Source organism: Zootoca vivipara, chromosome 15, assembly GCF_965207765.1.
Source record: "Zootoca vivipara chromosome 15, rZooViv2.hap1.1, whole genome shotgun sequence".
Taxonomy (NCBI): domain Eukaryota; kingdom Metazoa; phylum Chordata; class Lepidosauria; order Squamata; family Lacertidae; genus Zootoca; species Zootoca vivipara.
Window position 1 is genome coordinate 7,345,235 of NC_142598.1, and position 17,184 is coordinate 7,362,418.

General features: G+C 51.5%; 1 protein-coding gene across 3 annotated transcripts in view; it reads left to right on the forward strand.

Moving 5' to 3' along the window:
• The window catches only part of MAST1 (microtubule associated serine/threonine kinase 1), a 97,895-nt gene extending 94,632 nt beyond the window's left edge, over positions 1–3,263 (forward strand). For all 3 annotated transcript variants that reach the window (XM_035140889.3, XM_035140885.3, XM_035140888.3), the window contains 5 exons: positions 346–575; positions 1,142–1,264; positions 1,364–1,500; positions 1,584–1,774; positions 2,030–3,263. In XM_035140889.3, coding sequence (XP_034996780.3) covers positions 346–575; positions 1,142–1,264; positions 1,364–1,500; positions 1,584–1,774; positions 2,030–3,138 — 1,790 coding nt within the window. In that variant the 3' untranslated portion in view covers positions 3,139–3,263. The remainder of the gene's footprint in view (positions 1–345; positions 576–1,141; positions 1,265–1,363; positions 1,501–1,583; positions 1,775–2,029) is intronic.
• The last annotated feature ends 13,921 nt before the right edge of the window (positions 3,264–17,184 follow it).

A 17,184-nucleotide genomic window follows, 5' to 3' on the forward strand; every position in this document is an offset into this window, starting at 1 on the left:
TTTGCCTGTGGACCTGCGGGAGCACTTCGCCCTAGCCTGCTCGACACCCACCTACCCCAACGTACCACTTCCCAAGCTCAAAACCGCCCTTGGAAGTGTTGCAGCTTCTGTACTTTTCCCTCGCTGCCAAGAGGTCTTGGGAAACGACTGGAAGGAAGAGGTGGCTGGCCTTAGGCTGGGTGCAGAGACCAGAAAGTACAAGTTTGCAGGGCTTAGAGCAGGGGAGGCTAGGGGCCAGGGCTCCTGTTCTGGGAGGCAGGAGGTGCTCTTGTGTTCTTGCCCCATGGAATGGCAGAGGGCTTCTTGCTTCCCCTTTAGTTTTTCTCTCCCTCTCCCTCCTCGCAGTGGAACAGCACAGCAGCTCACCTTTGGCCAGCCCCATGTCCCCCCGGTCGCTCTCCTCCAACCCGTCGTCCCGCGATTCCTCGCCGTCCCGCGACTACTCGCCCGCCGTCACCATCCTGCGCTCGCCCATCACGATCCAGCGCTCGGGGAAGAAGTACGGCTTCACCCTTCGTGCCATCCGGGTTTACATGGGGGACAGCGACGTCTACAGCGTGCACCACATTGTCTGGGTGAGCATGCATGCTGATCCGGAGGGCACTTTGGGCAGGCTTGAGATTAACGCTGCACCGTGGGGAAGGAAGAACACCCAACCTGCCTTATCCGCCTCCGCGCTAAGAGAGCCCAAAGAGGCAAACGCTTTAGGCAACGGCCCTTACAAGCATACCTGCCAAGTTGCTGTCAGAGAAATAAGGGACCAGCCGGAAGTAGCAGACCGGAAGTAGCGCTGCCGCCATTTTGGAACTGGGCGGAGCATGCTCAGAAGTGACTTTTGATGCTGCTTTGCCCAGTTCCAAAATGGCCGCCGCGCCAGAAGTCGCACTGCAGCCATTTTGGAACTGGGCAGAGCAGCATCAAAAGTCGCTTCTGAGCATGCTCCGCCCAGTTCCAAAATAGCCGTCGCGCCAGAATAAACCGGGGGGAAACAAAAAAACAGGAACAGCTGGAAAAACAGGGATTTCCCGGGGAATACGGGAGACTTGGCAGCTATGCCTTACAAGGCCAAAGCTATGTGTGCTGTGGGCAGAAGGAGGCAGCAGAGCCGTGAGAGCATCTCTCTCATTTTCTCCTCTGGCAGCACGTGGAGGAAGGTGGTCCAGCTCATGAGGCAGGCCTGTGTGCCGGGGACCTGATCACCCACGTCAACGGGGAGCCGGTGCATGGGCTGGTGCACACAGAGGTGGTGGAGCTCATCCTGAAGGTAAGCACAGAGCGGCCGTGGCGTCCGAGGGCACCTGGGCAAAGTGCTGCGTCTGCTTGCTGTGCCAACGGCCAGCTCTCTCCCTCTCTTTTGCCACAGAGCGGGAACAAAGTGATGGTGACCACCACGCCCTTTGAGAACACCTCCATCCGGATTGGGCCAGCCCGCAAGAGCAGCTACAAATCCAAGATGGCTCGGAGGAACAAGAGGAGCACCAGCAAGGAAGGGCAGGACAGGTGAGGTGCAATAACGGGGGGGGAGGGAGAGGAAGGGGCTGGCTCCCCTCTTGGCTAATGGCTCCCCTTCCTTCCTTCCTTAGCACCAAGAAGCGAAGCTCCCTCTTCCGCAAGATCACCAAGCAGTCCAACCTGCTGCACACCAGCCGGAGCCTGTCGTCGCTGAACCGCTCGCTGTCCTCCAGCGACAGCTTGCCGGGCTCGCCCACCCACGGCCTGGGCGCTCGCTCGCCCACCCAGAGCCTGCGTTCCACCCCTGACTCTGCCTACCTAGGTAGGAAGCCCAAGGCGGCTGGGCTGCAGCAGGCGGCTGGGGAGAGAGGGTTAGGGAGGTGGGGGACATTTGCTCCCAAAGATGTTCTTAATGGGGTGGCGGTGGGGGGACAGAATTGCACGTTGTGAGCTCTTGCTGCCTCTCACCCCGGAGGGAGTTGAGTTGAGACTGGCTTGGAGCGTACCTGGTGCCCAGCGAGGGCTGCTGGTCTCCTGCCTCTCAGCCTGCCCCCTTCCCCTTTGTCCCCCCCCACAGGTGCCTCTTCACAGAGCAGCTCCCCAGCCTCCAGCACCCCCAACTCGCCAGCTTCCTCGTCCCACCACATGAGGCCAAGCACCCTGCACGGCCTGTCTCCCAAGCTGCACCGCCAATACCGCTCCGCCCGCTGCAAGTCGGCCGGCAACATCCCCCTCTCGCCCCTGGCTCACACCCCCTCGCCCACGCAGTCCTCGCCGCCCCCGCTGCCCGGCCATACGGTGGGCAGCTCCAACACCACCCAGAGCTTCCCGGCCAAGCTCCACTCCTCGCCGCCCGTGGTGAGGCCGCGCCCCAAGAGCGCAGAGCCCCCCCGCTCGCCGCTGCTGAAGCGGGTGCAGTCGGCGGAGAAGCTGGGCTCCCCGCTCAGCTCCGAGAAGAAAGTGGTGGTGAGGAAGCACAGCCTGGAGGTGGTTCACTCCGATTACCGCAAGGACTTCTACGGGGAGCCCGGCCTCCACAGCCTGGCAGAGTCCGACGGGGAGAGCCCCAGCGAGTCGGGGGCTCCAAAGCCGCTGGCCACCCGGCGCCTGGGCCGCCAGGAATCCCCACTTAGCTTTGGGGCAGGAGACGGGGAGGCCAGCGCCCTGGAAGCCAGCATCAAGGCCAGGCTCCCGGAAGCTCTGCTGGGGGACTGCAGGAGAAGCCAAGCCGTGCAGACCGAAGAGGCGTTTGCAGGAGCCAATCGCGCCCTGGCCAAAGCCCTGAGCCCTGTGCAAGAGCACGAGCAAGGCAGGAAAGGAAGCGTGGAGGTGGAAGTCACCCCGCGGGGGCCTGTCCCCATTGTGTTGGAACCCAAGGAGAGCCAGGAGCCTGGACCTCTGGGGAAAGCAGCTGCCGCGGAGCACGGCCAGGACAAGGCCGGCTCACCCAAGGAGAAGTGGATCTTGGAGGTCGTGGAGGAACACACCACCCTGGGAACCTGTGCCAAGACCCCCAGTTGCCTCTGCCCAGAGGGGACCAAGAACGGGCTGAAGCGGGGCTCAGCAGAGGCAAAGGGGAAGCGGGGGAAGGAAGAGGTGCCTGCCCTGGGATCCGGGAACAAGTGTGCTGGTGACACGCCGCGGCCTTCACCGCCGGCACTGGAGAAAAAGGGGGCAGCACGCTGACACAGAGGACTGCCTTTCTCACTGTACTGACCCCCAGGCTACGCTCCTTAGGATACCTCCTTCATCTTTGCCTTGCAGCCGTGGCAACCGTGGTGCTGGTTAGGGCACCCACATCAAAGCTGGAGGGGGGCTGACCTGTAAGTTCCCTGTAAATACGAAGGGCAGAGGCAAGGATGCCTTCCCCCGCCCCCCAGCCACCCTCCTGCAAATGGCATGCCTGGTGTTAGGCCTTGTAAAGTACCTATACATAACTCTCTCTATATACCGTGTTTCCCCCTTTTTAAGGCGTAGTCATAAAATAAGCCATAGCAGCATTTCTAAGCATTTGAGAAATATAAGCCGTACCCTGAAAATAAGCCATAGTGATAGGCGCTGTGCGGAATAGAGCACTGAGCTCCCCGAGTCAGCAGCAGCAACGCCGGCCGCAGCAGTGTTTGCTGAGTCCTTTCTTGCTTTTGGGACTTGGTTACTGTGCTGGCTTGGGATGGTGTGTGTGCAATTGCTGTTGCTGCTTCGTGTTTTTCAGCCAGATTCTCTGGGTTCTAAGCACTTTCCCCCGTTTGTTTGTGAAGCAGCACTCGGCTGCAGCCCTTGCCTCTCCCGGCGGCTGCATGAATGCTCGATCCCCAGGAGGCTGCAGTTGATCGCTATCTCCTTTTCCATTTCTTTTGTCTTTGAGCACCCGGCCCCACCCCCTCTCCCCTTCGTGGAATGAAGAACGGAGTTTTAGAAGCATTTCCTCATTATAAAAAAAGGTCAGGAACTTTTACTTTAACCTCAAAAATGGGATATTTCCTCTCTCTAAAAACAACTCTGACCTGAACACCAATAAAACGGGGGTAGATCACTTCCAGTTTATAAATCCGCAAGTAGATCGCAGTCTCCTGGAAGTTGGGCTCTATACTTTGGCTGATTGCAAGCCTTTGCATCTTTAAAAAACAAAAACCATGCGCTTCTCAGTCTTAATTTTCCTTTAATTCACCCCCCTATACCCTCCTCCAACCATTGCCTCCTTCCATTCCTTACCCCCCTCCCTCTCTCCCCACTTCCCTCACTCCTGTGCGATCTCATTTAGTCATATACTTGCTTTTTCTGTTGTGTTGTCTATTTTATATTTAATATTATTACCCTTTATGATGTTACTTTTTCCCTTGCGATAATTATTATTTTTTATCTTTAACTTTCCTTTCCATATTTTTCCATATATAACTCAACACTTTCCCATTCCTTCTTAACTCTTTGGATAGAGTGCCCCCCCCCCCTATTATTGTTGTTAATTTTACAATTCCTGGATTTTTTATGCTACAGGGCTATGGGGCTTCACTATTTGACCCCCCCCCCAGGTTGGGATTTTTAAAATAGTTCTGTGGGTCCCAGGGCGCAGAATCACCCCCGATCCTTTCCTTTGTCTAAACAGACCTCTTCCCCCCTGACTTTGGAAGGCTGTGCTTCAAGGGTGATACCAGGGGTTTTTTAAGACCTGCACCTCTTAAGGATTGTTACGGTCCATAACTTCCATTGCTTTCTACAGGGTTGGGGGTTTAAAGCACTGCCACCCCACCCCACCCTGCAGGCGCTCGGAACTGGCAGCGCCAACAACGCGCCCAGCAGCGCGCAGAAGAGAGCACCGAGCGTCCTGAGCCAGTGGGTCCCAGTTGTACCAGCACTTTAAAAAAAAGACACCCCCTGAAAATAAGCCACTGCGTGTTTTTTTGAGGGAAAAAAGTTATAAGACGGTGTCTTAAAAAAGGGGAAACACGGTATATTATATTATATTATTTATATAAATATACATATATATATATATATGAGCAAGACTACTCTATACATGAAAAGGTTAATACTGTGATCACTCCCTCCCCCAAAGCTACTCCCAAGGCCATGTGTTTCAAGCTACTCCTTGAAGTCTGTAGGGGAACAGGGGGAATGAATGGATTTGCAGGGGAAAGACATCAGAACCAGAACACGTGCAGACCAAGCCTAGTTGGGATGCGGAAGGTTTTACTAACCCACAAAGTGCAGAAACCCAATTATAATTCTTGTTGCGTCCGGATCCTTGCATGCAGGTGTCCAACTTCATGCGAGTTTATCATTCATTCATTCATTCATTCATTCATTCATTGAGATTGAGAGATGCCGGTCCAGGCTGGCACCGCGGCAGCAGTCGGCAAGTGAGCTCCCATCCCTCAACAGCCAAAGTCCCCACCCCCACTTTCAATTTGCCCGTAGCACATGCCCAAAGCAAGTTCTTCTTTCCTGACTCCCTTAGGTGAGGCAGGGAGATGCAGAAACCCCGAATTTATTGTTTTGCCGTTCTAATAAATACTTAGGCAAATCATCTCGCTAAAGTGTGAGCACTTTAAACATCAAATTGAAACTCCCTGGCAAAGCAAATTGCACATCGGTCAGTTCCTAGCATTGTACGTCTGTTTGAAACTAAACAAAAGTTTGGGTTTGAATGTGCCTGGATGGAGGAAAAGGCAGGTTGGCCCCACCTCTAGAAAAAGCAGAGGCGCTTTAACTATAAAGGGGCAGATTTGACGCACTATGAAAAGCGGTGCTGTGGGAGATTGGAATATCTGGCCCAGGGGTCACAACCGATTGGCAAATGTCCCTGTACTAGCCCTGTTTAAATGGGGCTCACTTCTTGACTTAAGTAGTGGAAGGGGTGAGCCGTTTGGATTTTCCACCTTAGGAATGAAAGTATTTTGCAAAGGCAAAGCTAGGCAGACTAGGGATTCTTGAGAGAGAGAGAGAGAGAGAGAGAGAGAGAGAGAGAGAGAGAGAGAGAGAGAGAGAGAGAGAGAGAGAGAGAGAGAGAGAGAGAGACATTGAGAACCCACGTATTTCCAAACTTGGCTTAATGAGCCCATCAAATTAAGTGGTTTCACGGGCAGTGATTTTGGAGACAACTGAAAACCACGAAAGGTGCTTGGTTGGTTGCTTGGTGAAGAGGCATGTTATAGTGCAGTCTGAGCTCGTGGTGGATCCCAACATGGAAATGCATGTTGAATCCATTTTGGAGAAGGGGGGGAAAACAGTTTTCCAACATATTAATACTTTTCTGCCCCTATTCTTACATGAGGTGCCCAATGGGCGCTCACATAGCATAGCCTCTGACCTGCTGTGCAAAATGGCATCTCCTGCCCATGTATTGAATGTAGAACTACCACGCCAGTCCTTGGGCCCACTAGGCTGTTGAATGTCAGTGGCAAGAGCTGGCACCAGCAGAGTAGAACCATTTGGCACATACACTAGGACAGCAATAATGGTGCTGGAAGAGGAGGGTGGGCACTGCCGCCGTTGCGCATCGCAGTTGTGTCAGCAGCTCCTGCAGCTGCAAATTGGGTTGAAGTTGGTCAGGAATACATTTCCCTGTAGCCACAAATTGGGCAAAATGCCTGCATGTCAGCCATGCTGCCCCATCATGCATCTGTCGTGTCATCCGTGTTCGTGGGCAATGAAGTCATCATGCATGATGGTTCTGTACATTGGCAGTGTCTTGTTTCGAGGTAGAACTGTAACCTCAGAGCATGTCTGCAGCTTTTGCCCAGAGGCACAATGCCACTGGGCCTCCAAAGGCTCAGACCCTGAAATACAGGGTACAGCTTTGGCATAAGAGGGGGGTGGAGCCTGCCAGGGCAGGAGCGGGGCCTACTGATATCTGGTGGGTCAGGGGTGAAATCTGATTTCAGAGGAAATTGGCAAAAATTCTCAACCGAACTTCTCACCACCCACTCACGGCTTTCAACTCCTTCCAGTGCTCAGTCTTTACCTTGTTCTTAAGAACATGGGAGGAGGATGGAGCCCAGTGGAGGAATGGCAGGTGCATCCACTTTAACCTTGGGGAATTTAGCATTGTAAATGTGGCAGCAGTTTCCTGACCAAAAATCCTAAACTCTCAATAAACCTACAGTGCCCAAGGTTATTTAGAGATAAACTAAATCAGCACTAAGGAACATGTTGGTACTGTAGTCTAAACCACTGAGCGTCTTGGACTCGCCGATCGGAAAGTCGCCGGTTCAAACCCCCGCGGCGAGGTGAGCTCCCATTGCTCTGTCCCAGCTTCTGCCAACCTAGCCGTTTGAAAGCACACCAGTGCAAGTAGATAAATAGGTACTGCTGTGGCAGGAAGGTAAACAGCGTTTCTGTGCGCTCTGGCTTCCATCATGGTGTTCCGTTGCACCAGAAGCGGCTTAGTCATGCTGGCCACATGACCCGGAAAGCTGTCTGTGGACAAACACCGGCTCCCTTGGCCTGAAGTGAGATGAGCGCCGCAACCCCATAGACATCCTTTGACTGGACTTAACCATCCAGGGGTCCTTTGCCTTTACCGTTTACCAACACTAAGTGGTTAGGTCCTGGATGTACCATATGAGAAAAATAGCCTTCTCTTCTCTCTTTGCATCGGCCCCCTCACTCTGAGGTTTTATTTTTTGGCCTGTAAATCTTGAGGAGGAAGCAAAAACCCTGCAACTTTGGGTCATGGTCAGAGAGTTGGCAGCCCTGCTGCAAATGGCAACATCAAACCCTAACTAACCACTAGGGTTCTTCCATATGTATTCTTGACCATTCTTCTGCCTGGTTCAGCTACCAGTCTGTCTCCAGCCGCCTTCCTCACTGGTGCTCTCCCAGTCCAGTTACGTCTGAAGTGAGAGATACCCTCTATGCAATGCGAGCTGATGGCAGAAGTCTCTTTTTACTTTTGCCCTCCCTCTCAAATTTCCCTCTCGTTATCCTACAGCAGCCATTAACTGATCTTTCCTCAGCTATCCTGATGGTGAAAAAAATCACTTGCTTTCCTGAAGAGAGCTGGATCCCAGGACATCAGTTCAAAGTGTTGGTGCTGACCTTTAAAGCCCTAAACGGCCTCGGTCCAGTATACCTAAAGGAGCGTCTCCACCCCCACCGTTCTGCCCGGACACTGAGGTCCAGCTCCGAGGGCCTTCTGGCGGTTCCCTCATTGCGAGAAGCCAAGTTGCAGGGAACCAGGCAGAGGGCCTTCTCGGTGGTGGCGCCTGCCCTGTGGAACGCCCTCCCATCAGATGTCAAAAAGGAAAACAGCTACCAGATTTTTAGAAGACATCTGAAGGCAGCCCTGTTTAGGGAGGCTTTTAATGTTTAAGAAATTAGTGTATTTTAATGTTTCTGTTGGAAGCCGCCCAAAGTGGCTGGGGAAACCCAGCCAGATGGGCGGGGTATAAATAATAAATTATTATTATTATTATTATTATTATTATTATTATTATTATTATTATTATTATTTTCCAGTGGAAATAATAATAGCAATGAAGTGGGGCTATAGGGGAAAGCTGGGTTCACTTCTGTTGAGACTTTACAACCCATACAGTATTTCTGTTGTCTGACCAAACCAAATTTAGCCCATTGGGCTTGATCAATCTTCCTTCCCCGCCTGGGGCAACAAAAACGCGATTGGGAAGCATGTGGGAAGCCAGAGCACGTGGCAAGTAGACTGTGTTTGACCTGGTGGGTCACAAGCTGTGTGAGCCTGGCCAATATGCATTCTCTGTCCCCCCAAACCATATGAGACCTAGTGCTAGTCATAGACGTTGCTCCAGGCGAGTCTGCAAGATGCAATGCATGTGCTGAGGAAGCTACAGCAGTGGGAACAGGGGTAAAAGTCCTAAACTGGGAGGAAAGCAAGTGGGGAAATGCTTTATCTGGATGAGTAATTTTCTTCGCCAGTCCAGAGCTGCTGGACCCACAAGGGAGGGAGGCACTCGGAGAGCAGGAGGAGAACTCCAGGGAAGTAGGAGCTCCTGCCGGTCTGTCCACCTTGCAGGGAGGGCGTGTCGATGGCTGTTGTGCCCTCCAAGCTCTGACATGCATGAACGACTACTGAAACACCTCCTGCTATGTTGGCATCTATCTGTAATGTGGATAAAGGCATATAGCCCACCTCCCTCGCAAGGAGATAAGAAGCTGAGAGCCACGAAGTGTCTGCCTGCAGTGTGTGTCTTCTTCTGGGCCATTATAACTGTCTCCAGGCTTATTAAGGCAGGCACACTGTGTCATGTTAATAAACCAACCTGTACAGCAAAATCTGGCCTTTAGCTTCTCTCGTTATTGCTGCCTGTTTGGGATGGAGGGAAGGGGACCAGAGAGCTCCCATCTTCTTATTCCCCGAGCTCCAGGAAAGGAAGCCGGACCCAGAGGAGCTGGATCTGGGGTTGGGGTGGTCTCCTCATCCACCGTTGAGGGTGTGGGGTTGGGTTCAAAGAACGAGCGGCCCCAGCTAGGCCGAGGGCTCGGGGTTTCCCTGCGCTCAAGCAGCTCCCTCCCTCCCACGTGATGCCCGAGTCACTCGGCTCCTTGGAGCTTATTTTCCCTGTTCTGCCCTCGGGTCTCCTCCCTTCTGCATTGAGCTGGCTTCCCTCCAGCAGCCTACAACCCCAGTGCTTACATAACAGCCAGGGCATCGCGCCAGGAGGTTAGTATTACAAGCAAGGTGGCTCTTGTACACGTGAGACCCGTCTCACACAGCCCTCTGTGCCAGGACCAGGAAACCAGGGCAGGGCCACAAGCGCATTGGCGAAGGTGCCACCCACCGCTAGTTTTCCTTCTGTAGGGCTGTGGGGCTGCCCTTTCTGCATAGCTGACGAGTTGACTCACTGAGCAACCCTGAATTGCCTGGAATAGGAAATGCTGGCCTCTGACTCAAGGGCTGGCCTCTTGTGGCCAGTCTCTGACTCCGCTTGGGGCTCTCTAATTATCTGGATCCTTTTCCCCCAACCCTCTTAATCGACGATTTAGAACGAATGGTCGGATCCTTTCCCCATCCTGACCTGGGTGCCATAACACTCTGTTGCGCTTGGTTAATCAGCGCATCTGCCAGTTCCTAGACTTGTTCCTCTTGATTTCCATCCGATTTCCATCTGATTCTGTACCTGCCTTGTTGGGCAAAGCATGAAGAAGAGCCAGTGTTGACCACAAGGAGACAATGAGTTCAGTCCTCTGATAACGTTCCATGTCAAGGGACCTCCTTCTGTCACCTCCAAAACAGAAAAGTAGGTGTCATCCCAATCGCTACACCAGGGATTGCGAATCTTCCGCTCTGTTTGTTCTTCAACTGCATCTCCCCAAATCCCTGGCCTTTGTCCAGGGTGCCTGGGGCCTATGGGAGTTGGAATCCAACAACACCTGGGGCAACCCTCCCGTACACCCCAAGGATGGTCCTGCGATGAACGAAGTAGGCAATCTAATGTGTTGCTTTTAAGCTACCAATCAAGAACATCTCTGTATTAGGTTCAATTTCCAGTAGGAAATTATCCTACGGAAGCCCCACTAAAATGAACAGAAATCAGACCAGCACCGTACACTTCAACGGGGCTTGTACAAGACAAGTTCCCAGCGGACTGTGCCCCCATGTTAGTGAGTGGGAAGGTGGGTGTCACTAGGAATTTCAGCATCAGGTACCAAAATGTTTTGGGCTGGCCCTGTACACCTGCCTGTCTCTCAACAGGTATGTTAGCTCTCAACGCAACCCTTCCCTCATTGAGCTGCTAAGACCCCTCAGTATGCTGTTGAAATTATGTAGGGTGAAAGGGGAGCCTTTTTATGTTGTGAACTACCTCTGATTTTCAGGTGAAGGGCGGGATACAAATTTATAATGATGATGATGATGATGATGATGATGATGATGATGCTTTGGTACTCCAGTCCCCACATGAATGTCTGGCAAAGGCAAGGTATTAACAATGCAGATTTTCCCCACCTTTCTAGTATATGCCTGCAGGTGACGAGAGAAACCAATTGGGCAGGTAGAGATGATGGCAACATGGTGGCAGTTATTCTAGGATGCGTGATGTGAAATGAGCACAATCAGACACACACAGCTTTCTCTTGAGAGAGCAAAGTGTAAAGCAGGCATCGACAAACTTCGGCCCTCCAGATGTTTTGGACTACAATTCCCATCATCCTTGACCACTGGTCCTTTTAGCTAGGGGTCATGGGAGTTGTAGGCCAAAACCTCTGGAGGGCCGCAGTTTGGGGATGCCTGGTGTAAAGCATAATAGGCCAAGAAAGCATCTATGCCTAATTCTGGGTATCGGGCACCATTGACCTCACATGGCATCTTAATCATTCTCTGTGCCCCCTCCCCCCTCGTCAATCTTGGTTTCTCCCTTTGCTCTCTAATCCTGCTAAACCTTGATGCCTTCTGCCTGCTAGCCCTGGAATTGGAAAAACAAGAATGCCTGAGCCCAGTGGTGCAATCCTTAATGATAGGCAGCATCTCCACAGGGGCACTGGATAAGAGGAAGGTGCAGCTTCTTTCCTGGAGACGCCCACAAAGTACTCATGGCAGTCTGGACTGAGCTGTCAACATCTCCTTGCCTTGCAGAGTGACTCAGCAGTGCCTGGAAGGCAGTGGCTCCTGAGAGGAAAGGTGACCGGCCAGTCACCTGGATCCCAGCAGCCGGTGGAAATGGCTTTGTGCGGTTTCTGGGTCACTCATCGTTCCTTAAGGGACCCAGGTGGCGCTGTGGTTAAACCACAGAGCCTCTTGGGCTTGCCGATCAGAAGGTCGGCGGTTCGAATCCTCGCGACGGGGTGAGCTCCCGTTGCTCAGTCCCAGCTCCTGCCAACCTAGCAGTTCGAAAGCACGTCAAAGTGCAAGTAGATAAATAGGAACCACTACAGCGGGAAGGTAAACGGCGTTTCCATGTGCTGCTCTGGTATGCCAGAAGCGGCTTTGTCATGCTGGCCACATGACCCGGAAGCTATACGCCAGCTCCCTCGGCCAATAATGCGAGATGAGCGCGCAACCCCAGAGTCGGTCACGACTGGACCTAATGGTCAGGGGTCCCTTTACCTTTACCATCGTTCCTTAGTTCAGGGCGAGCCTGGTAGCTTGCCACCTCATCGCCCAGCTTACCAACACAAGTTTCCAAATGGCAAAGAGGCACAGGAACAATAATAGCCATCACATTCGGCAACGAGAGCTTTTGCAAACATTTCCCACATTTCCAGCACTCCACAACCTCAGTGCCAAGGAGAAGGCTGTTCTGGGTCCACTTTCTACACAAATGGTTTTGGGTTCAAATGTTTTCAGGATTTCAAGAAGCAGGTTCTACTACGGTATGTCTGAATAGGCAAGTGATTGTATGCGTCTTTGCTTCCTCCCTCAAGCACCCTGACTTTGGGTGCATATACTGCAAAGGAGACCTAGTTTCACATCCAAGCTTTAAAGCAAGTGGTCCATCACAAGTTTAGTTTCCCCCAGTGCACTAGCTTTCCAGGGCCTTTTCATGGTAACAGAATTACATCATGATGTGGCCAAGCTGTGCTTCTGTAATTTCTTCTCCAAGAGTCCAGTCCAGATTCCTGCCTACCATCACTAACTGCAGATCCTAAACCCTAAGAAACATCCTTATTCCACCAAGTCTAGCATCATAACAGCTGCCAACCAATTGCCTATGGGAGGATCACAAGGCCTAAACCAATAACACTCTCTTTTTGTCACCAGTAGCCGATACTGGAAGGTAGGCTAACTTTGTCCATGGGGGCTCCATTTTGCAGGCAGACCTGTCTTCAATGAATGCATCTTAGATACAAGGGAGGTCACCATTGTTTAGTTCTGTTGACTTTGATTTATTATTATTTATCTATGTGGGTATTCATTTGGGTTGTCTGCCAACCTAGCAGTTCGAAAGCACGTCAAAATGCAAGTAGATAAATAGGAACCGCTACAGCGGGAAGGTAAACGGCGTTTCTGTGTGCTGCTCTGGTTTGCCAGAAGCGGCTTTGTCATGCTGGCCACATGACCTGGAAGCTGTACGCCGGCTCCCTCGGCCAATAATGCGAGATGAGCGCGCAACCCCAGAGTCGGTCACGACTGGACCTAATGGTCAGGGGTCCCTTTACCTTTTATGTGGGTATTCATTTGGGTTGTCGCAAGCCACCTTGAGGATTACACAGTGGAAAGGATATGTTTTGAGTAAATAACCCATTGGAAACTACAAAGATGCTCCAACCAACCAAAACAGAAGGCCAGAACCATTTAAAAAACGTGAAGCACCTAAACTGAGAGAACAATGAGGGGAAAGCCCCATCCTTGTGGGCTTAATGGCCTTGATTTCTATTTAAATGCTGCATAAAAGGAAGGCAGCATGAGAACCTGCATTTGTGAAGATTTGAGCTTTTCACCAGAACTGGTGTGAAATAGCAAGATTGTTTTCAACAAAGGGGATAAAATACTCAGAATGCAAAAATGAAAGGAGTGAAGGTTAAACTTGCTTCAGTTTAACCAGCAATTGGGAACAGACCTTCTGGATGCTAGTCATACAGAGCATCTATTCCCAAATACCACGTCTTCTAGCAGCCCTACATCTTCACAGGAACACAGAAAATGTCCTTAACTCTACATCAGGGGTGGCCAACTTCCAAGAGACTGCGATCTACTCACAGAATTATAAACTGGCAGTGATCTACGCCCTTTGGGGGGGTTCAGGTCAAAGTTGTTGAGCTTCTTTAGGGAAGAAGGAAAGCGACAATGAGCTTTGTTTTGGAAGTTAAGCCCTGTTTTTGGTGGTTCAGGTAATTTTAGGGGTGCAGGGCAAAGATGTTGAGGTTTTTTTTAGGGGAGCCAAATTTTTTTAGCTTCTTTGGGGGGAGCCACTGATCTACCAGTGATCTACCACAGACGTCCAGTGATCTACTGGTGGTTCACGATCTACCTGTTGGACATGCCTGCTCTACATGTGTAATCCAGTCAAGGCTGGCCCAAGACATCTTGCTGTCTGAAGCAGAGTTTCAAATACTGCCCCCCCTCAATCCTGTGCCCACTCCCAAGCAAAGGTGCATAATACCATGGCTAGTCAACATACATTGGCATTTGAGGCATGAAATCCCCACAAACAATTCTCCCCTGGCCTGGCAATAACAACACAGCAATAATTTGCCGCCCTTTCATGAGACTCAAAATTGGTTGCCTCGCTCTGCCTAATGGTAGGGCCAGCTCTGCGCCAGTGTTGTCAAAGCCAGTGTTCCCCAGCCTAGTACCTTCCAGGCTGTATTGGCTGGGGCGGATGAGAGCTGGTAGTTCGAAATATCTGAAGGGCATGAGGATGGGGGAAGCCCAGGCAGAGTCTTCCCCAGCCATCCCCAAACTTCGGCCCTCCAGATGTTTTGGCCTAGAATTCCCATCTTCCCCGACACTGGTCCTGTTAGCTAGGGATCATGGGAGTTGTAGGCCAAAACATCTGGAGGGCTGCAGTTTGGGGATGCCTGGTCTTCCCCATCACCTACTCGTGGATGTTTCGCTGGAGTCTGCCAGGAATTGAACAGGAGACCTGCATACAAAGGGCACAATGTGTCGCTGAGCAACAGTCCCTCCCCTTGGCTGTCGATTTTCACGTGAGGAATTTTCCACCCCCCATATTATACAACTGAATTACCATGGGGAGTTTTCATGACACTTGCACTGAGTGTCTCGATCAGGATTAAGCTGGTCCATAGCCTTTCCTTGCGTAACTGCTTCTGCCTTCTTCATGGCAATCATAGAGAGCTTAAGGCAAGCTCAAACCTATTGGACTGTGCTTGAGAAGCAAGAAAGCTGGGCGGAAACCAAACCAATGATTATGTTTCAAAGGCAGCTTGTGGCAGAAGGTGGAGGCCTCCGACTGACACCAACAGTTAAGTAACACCCAGGTGTCATGTGGAGCGTTACCGCTAAGACATTCCAGAGTCCCAATTCATAAACTTGGGTTAGGGAGTCCATTTGTTTTGACTCGCGGGTTCCAGCTCCAATTTGTGCCACCTTTGCCCATAGGGCTGCCAAGGTGGGGGGGTTGGAGGTGATGCTGTGACATTTTCTTTTTGCTAACTCTGCTCCTCTGCCTTCAGAGCATCCTGACACACACAAACTAGAGGGGCGTAACTTTTCCACCCTGCTTCATCCGCATGAGTGGAAAACTGCCACCTGCTCAATACTTCTCTGCAAGTATTGAGCCTTTGTCTTTCCACTGCCTATTTGCCTCAAAAATATTGCAATGTCCTTGTAATTTGGTGCCACAGATTCGGGAGCTTGCTGGCCTCCAAAGCTGTCCATACAGAACACTACATGGGCTGCCCCCCAACCCCCATCCTGGCTCTCCTATTCTGTTCTCTATCTTTTTTTTATCCCAGGCTGTTCTCTGCTCTATCTTTTTATCCCAGGCTGCCGCTGCCATGGCAACACAGGCCAGGCATTCTGATGGGCTGCTTTCATGGTACACAACCCTGCCAGCCAGCCACCCTCAAGCAGTGTGTGTGCAAGCAGAAGGGGCAGGCAGGGTGTGTGTGTGTGTGTGTGTGTGTGTGTAGCCGGATGACCTACTTTTAACGGCACTTTCTTCTTGCCCTTGCTAATCGGGGATAATCCTACCCTGACCCAGAGATGTGGCAGAATGAGGAAGCGCAGGGACAGGCAAGTCGCTGCTAGCCTTCAAAGAGATGCAAAAAGCCAGCGGGTGGGGGATGTCTGCATAAAGTAGCAGGCTCAACATACAGTGGTGCCTCGCTTAACGAATGCCCTGCTTAACGAAATTTCCGCTTAACGAAAGGATTTTTCGAGCGGAGGTTGCCTCGCTAGACGAATTCGTTTTATGAAAAATTCGTCTAGCGAATCGCGGTTTCCCATAGGAATGCATTGAAATTCAATTAATGCGTTCCTATGGGCAAAAAAAATTTCAATGCGTTCCTATGGGATTCCCCAGACGAATTTTTCGTTATAAGAAAAGACCCGTGGAACGAATTAATTTTGTCTAGCGAGGCACCACTGTAGTGGGGAAACACAACTGCTGCTGTTACTCAAACCTTACCTGCTCCCAGTCTGCTAATAGGAATGCCTGCGCTAAGGTGGAAATTATAAATAAACCTTCAGTGGAGGCCAACCCTCAAATTTTTAGAACGGCCACATTAGCATCGCAGGAGTCCAGTCTCTGAATCCCACAGGCAGCCTGACACATTTTGCTGTCTCTACAGCTAGTTTGCATCTTACACTCATTGCTTCCACAGGGAAGAGCAGGGACAGTAATAGCTGATTTGATTAACCATAATAGCCAAGTGATTATTAACCATAATAGCCAGTGACCCAGGTGGCGCTGTGGGTTAAACCACTGAGCCCAGGGCTTGCTGATCAGAAGGTCGGCGGTTCGAATCCCTGCGACGGGGTGAGCTCCCGTTTCTCGGTCCCAGCTCCTGCCCACCTAGCAGTTCGAAAGCACATCAAGATGCAAGTAGATAAATAGGAACCGCTATAACGGGAAGGTAAACGGCGTTTCCATGTGCTGCTCTGGTTTGCCAGAAGCGGCTTTGTCATGCTGGCCACATGACGTGGAAGCTATACGCCGGCTCCCTCGGCCAATAATGCGAGATGAGCGCACAACTCCAGAGTCGATCACGACTGGACCTAATGGTCAGGGGTCCCTTTACCTTTACCTTTAATAGCCAAGTGGAGCTTCCATGTTGAGAGACAGTGCACCTCCGACCAGTTGCTGGAGGGCACCCAGTGGGGAATGGGTGCTGCTTTAATGCACAATGTGTGACCTTCCCAAAAGCATTCCATTGGGAGACAGGATACTGACTTGGGACGGCCCCCATATCTGAGCCCACCAGACTCCTCCTGTGCTCCACACACAGCGTTCTGTATCCAGTTGCAGACACTTTTGTTCCTCATTATTACACACACAAAAAAAGGTAATGTGTTCTCCTCCTCCTAGTGTACCACTGGTAGGAAAACGAAACAAACACTATGAAACTTAACGGGCACCTGGCCAGGTTTATGCCACCTGAAGCAGAGGCCAGACCCATCCCTTGGCACACCTCAACCTCAAATAACCCACACCTGTAATCCCAAACAGGGACAGGGAACTTGTGGTCCTTTAGCACCTCCCCTCATGCCTGACCACACTGGCCGTGTTGGTGGGGAGCTGATGGGAGCTGGAGTCCCAACAACATTTAGGGCGGCTGGTGTTGACTATTCCAGGCCTGGCTTTCAGCATCTCACTGAAAGTCCTGGACTCACTGGCAGGGAAAAAGTCAGGT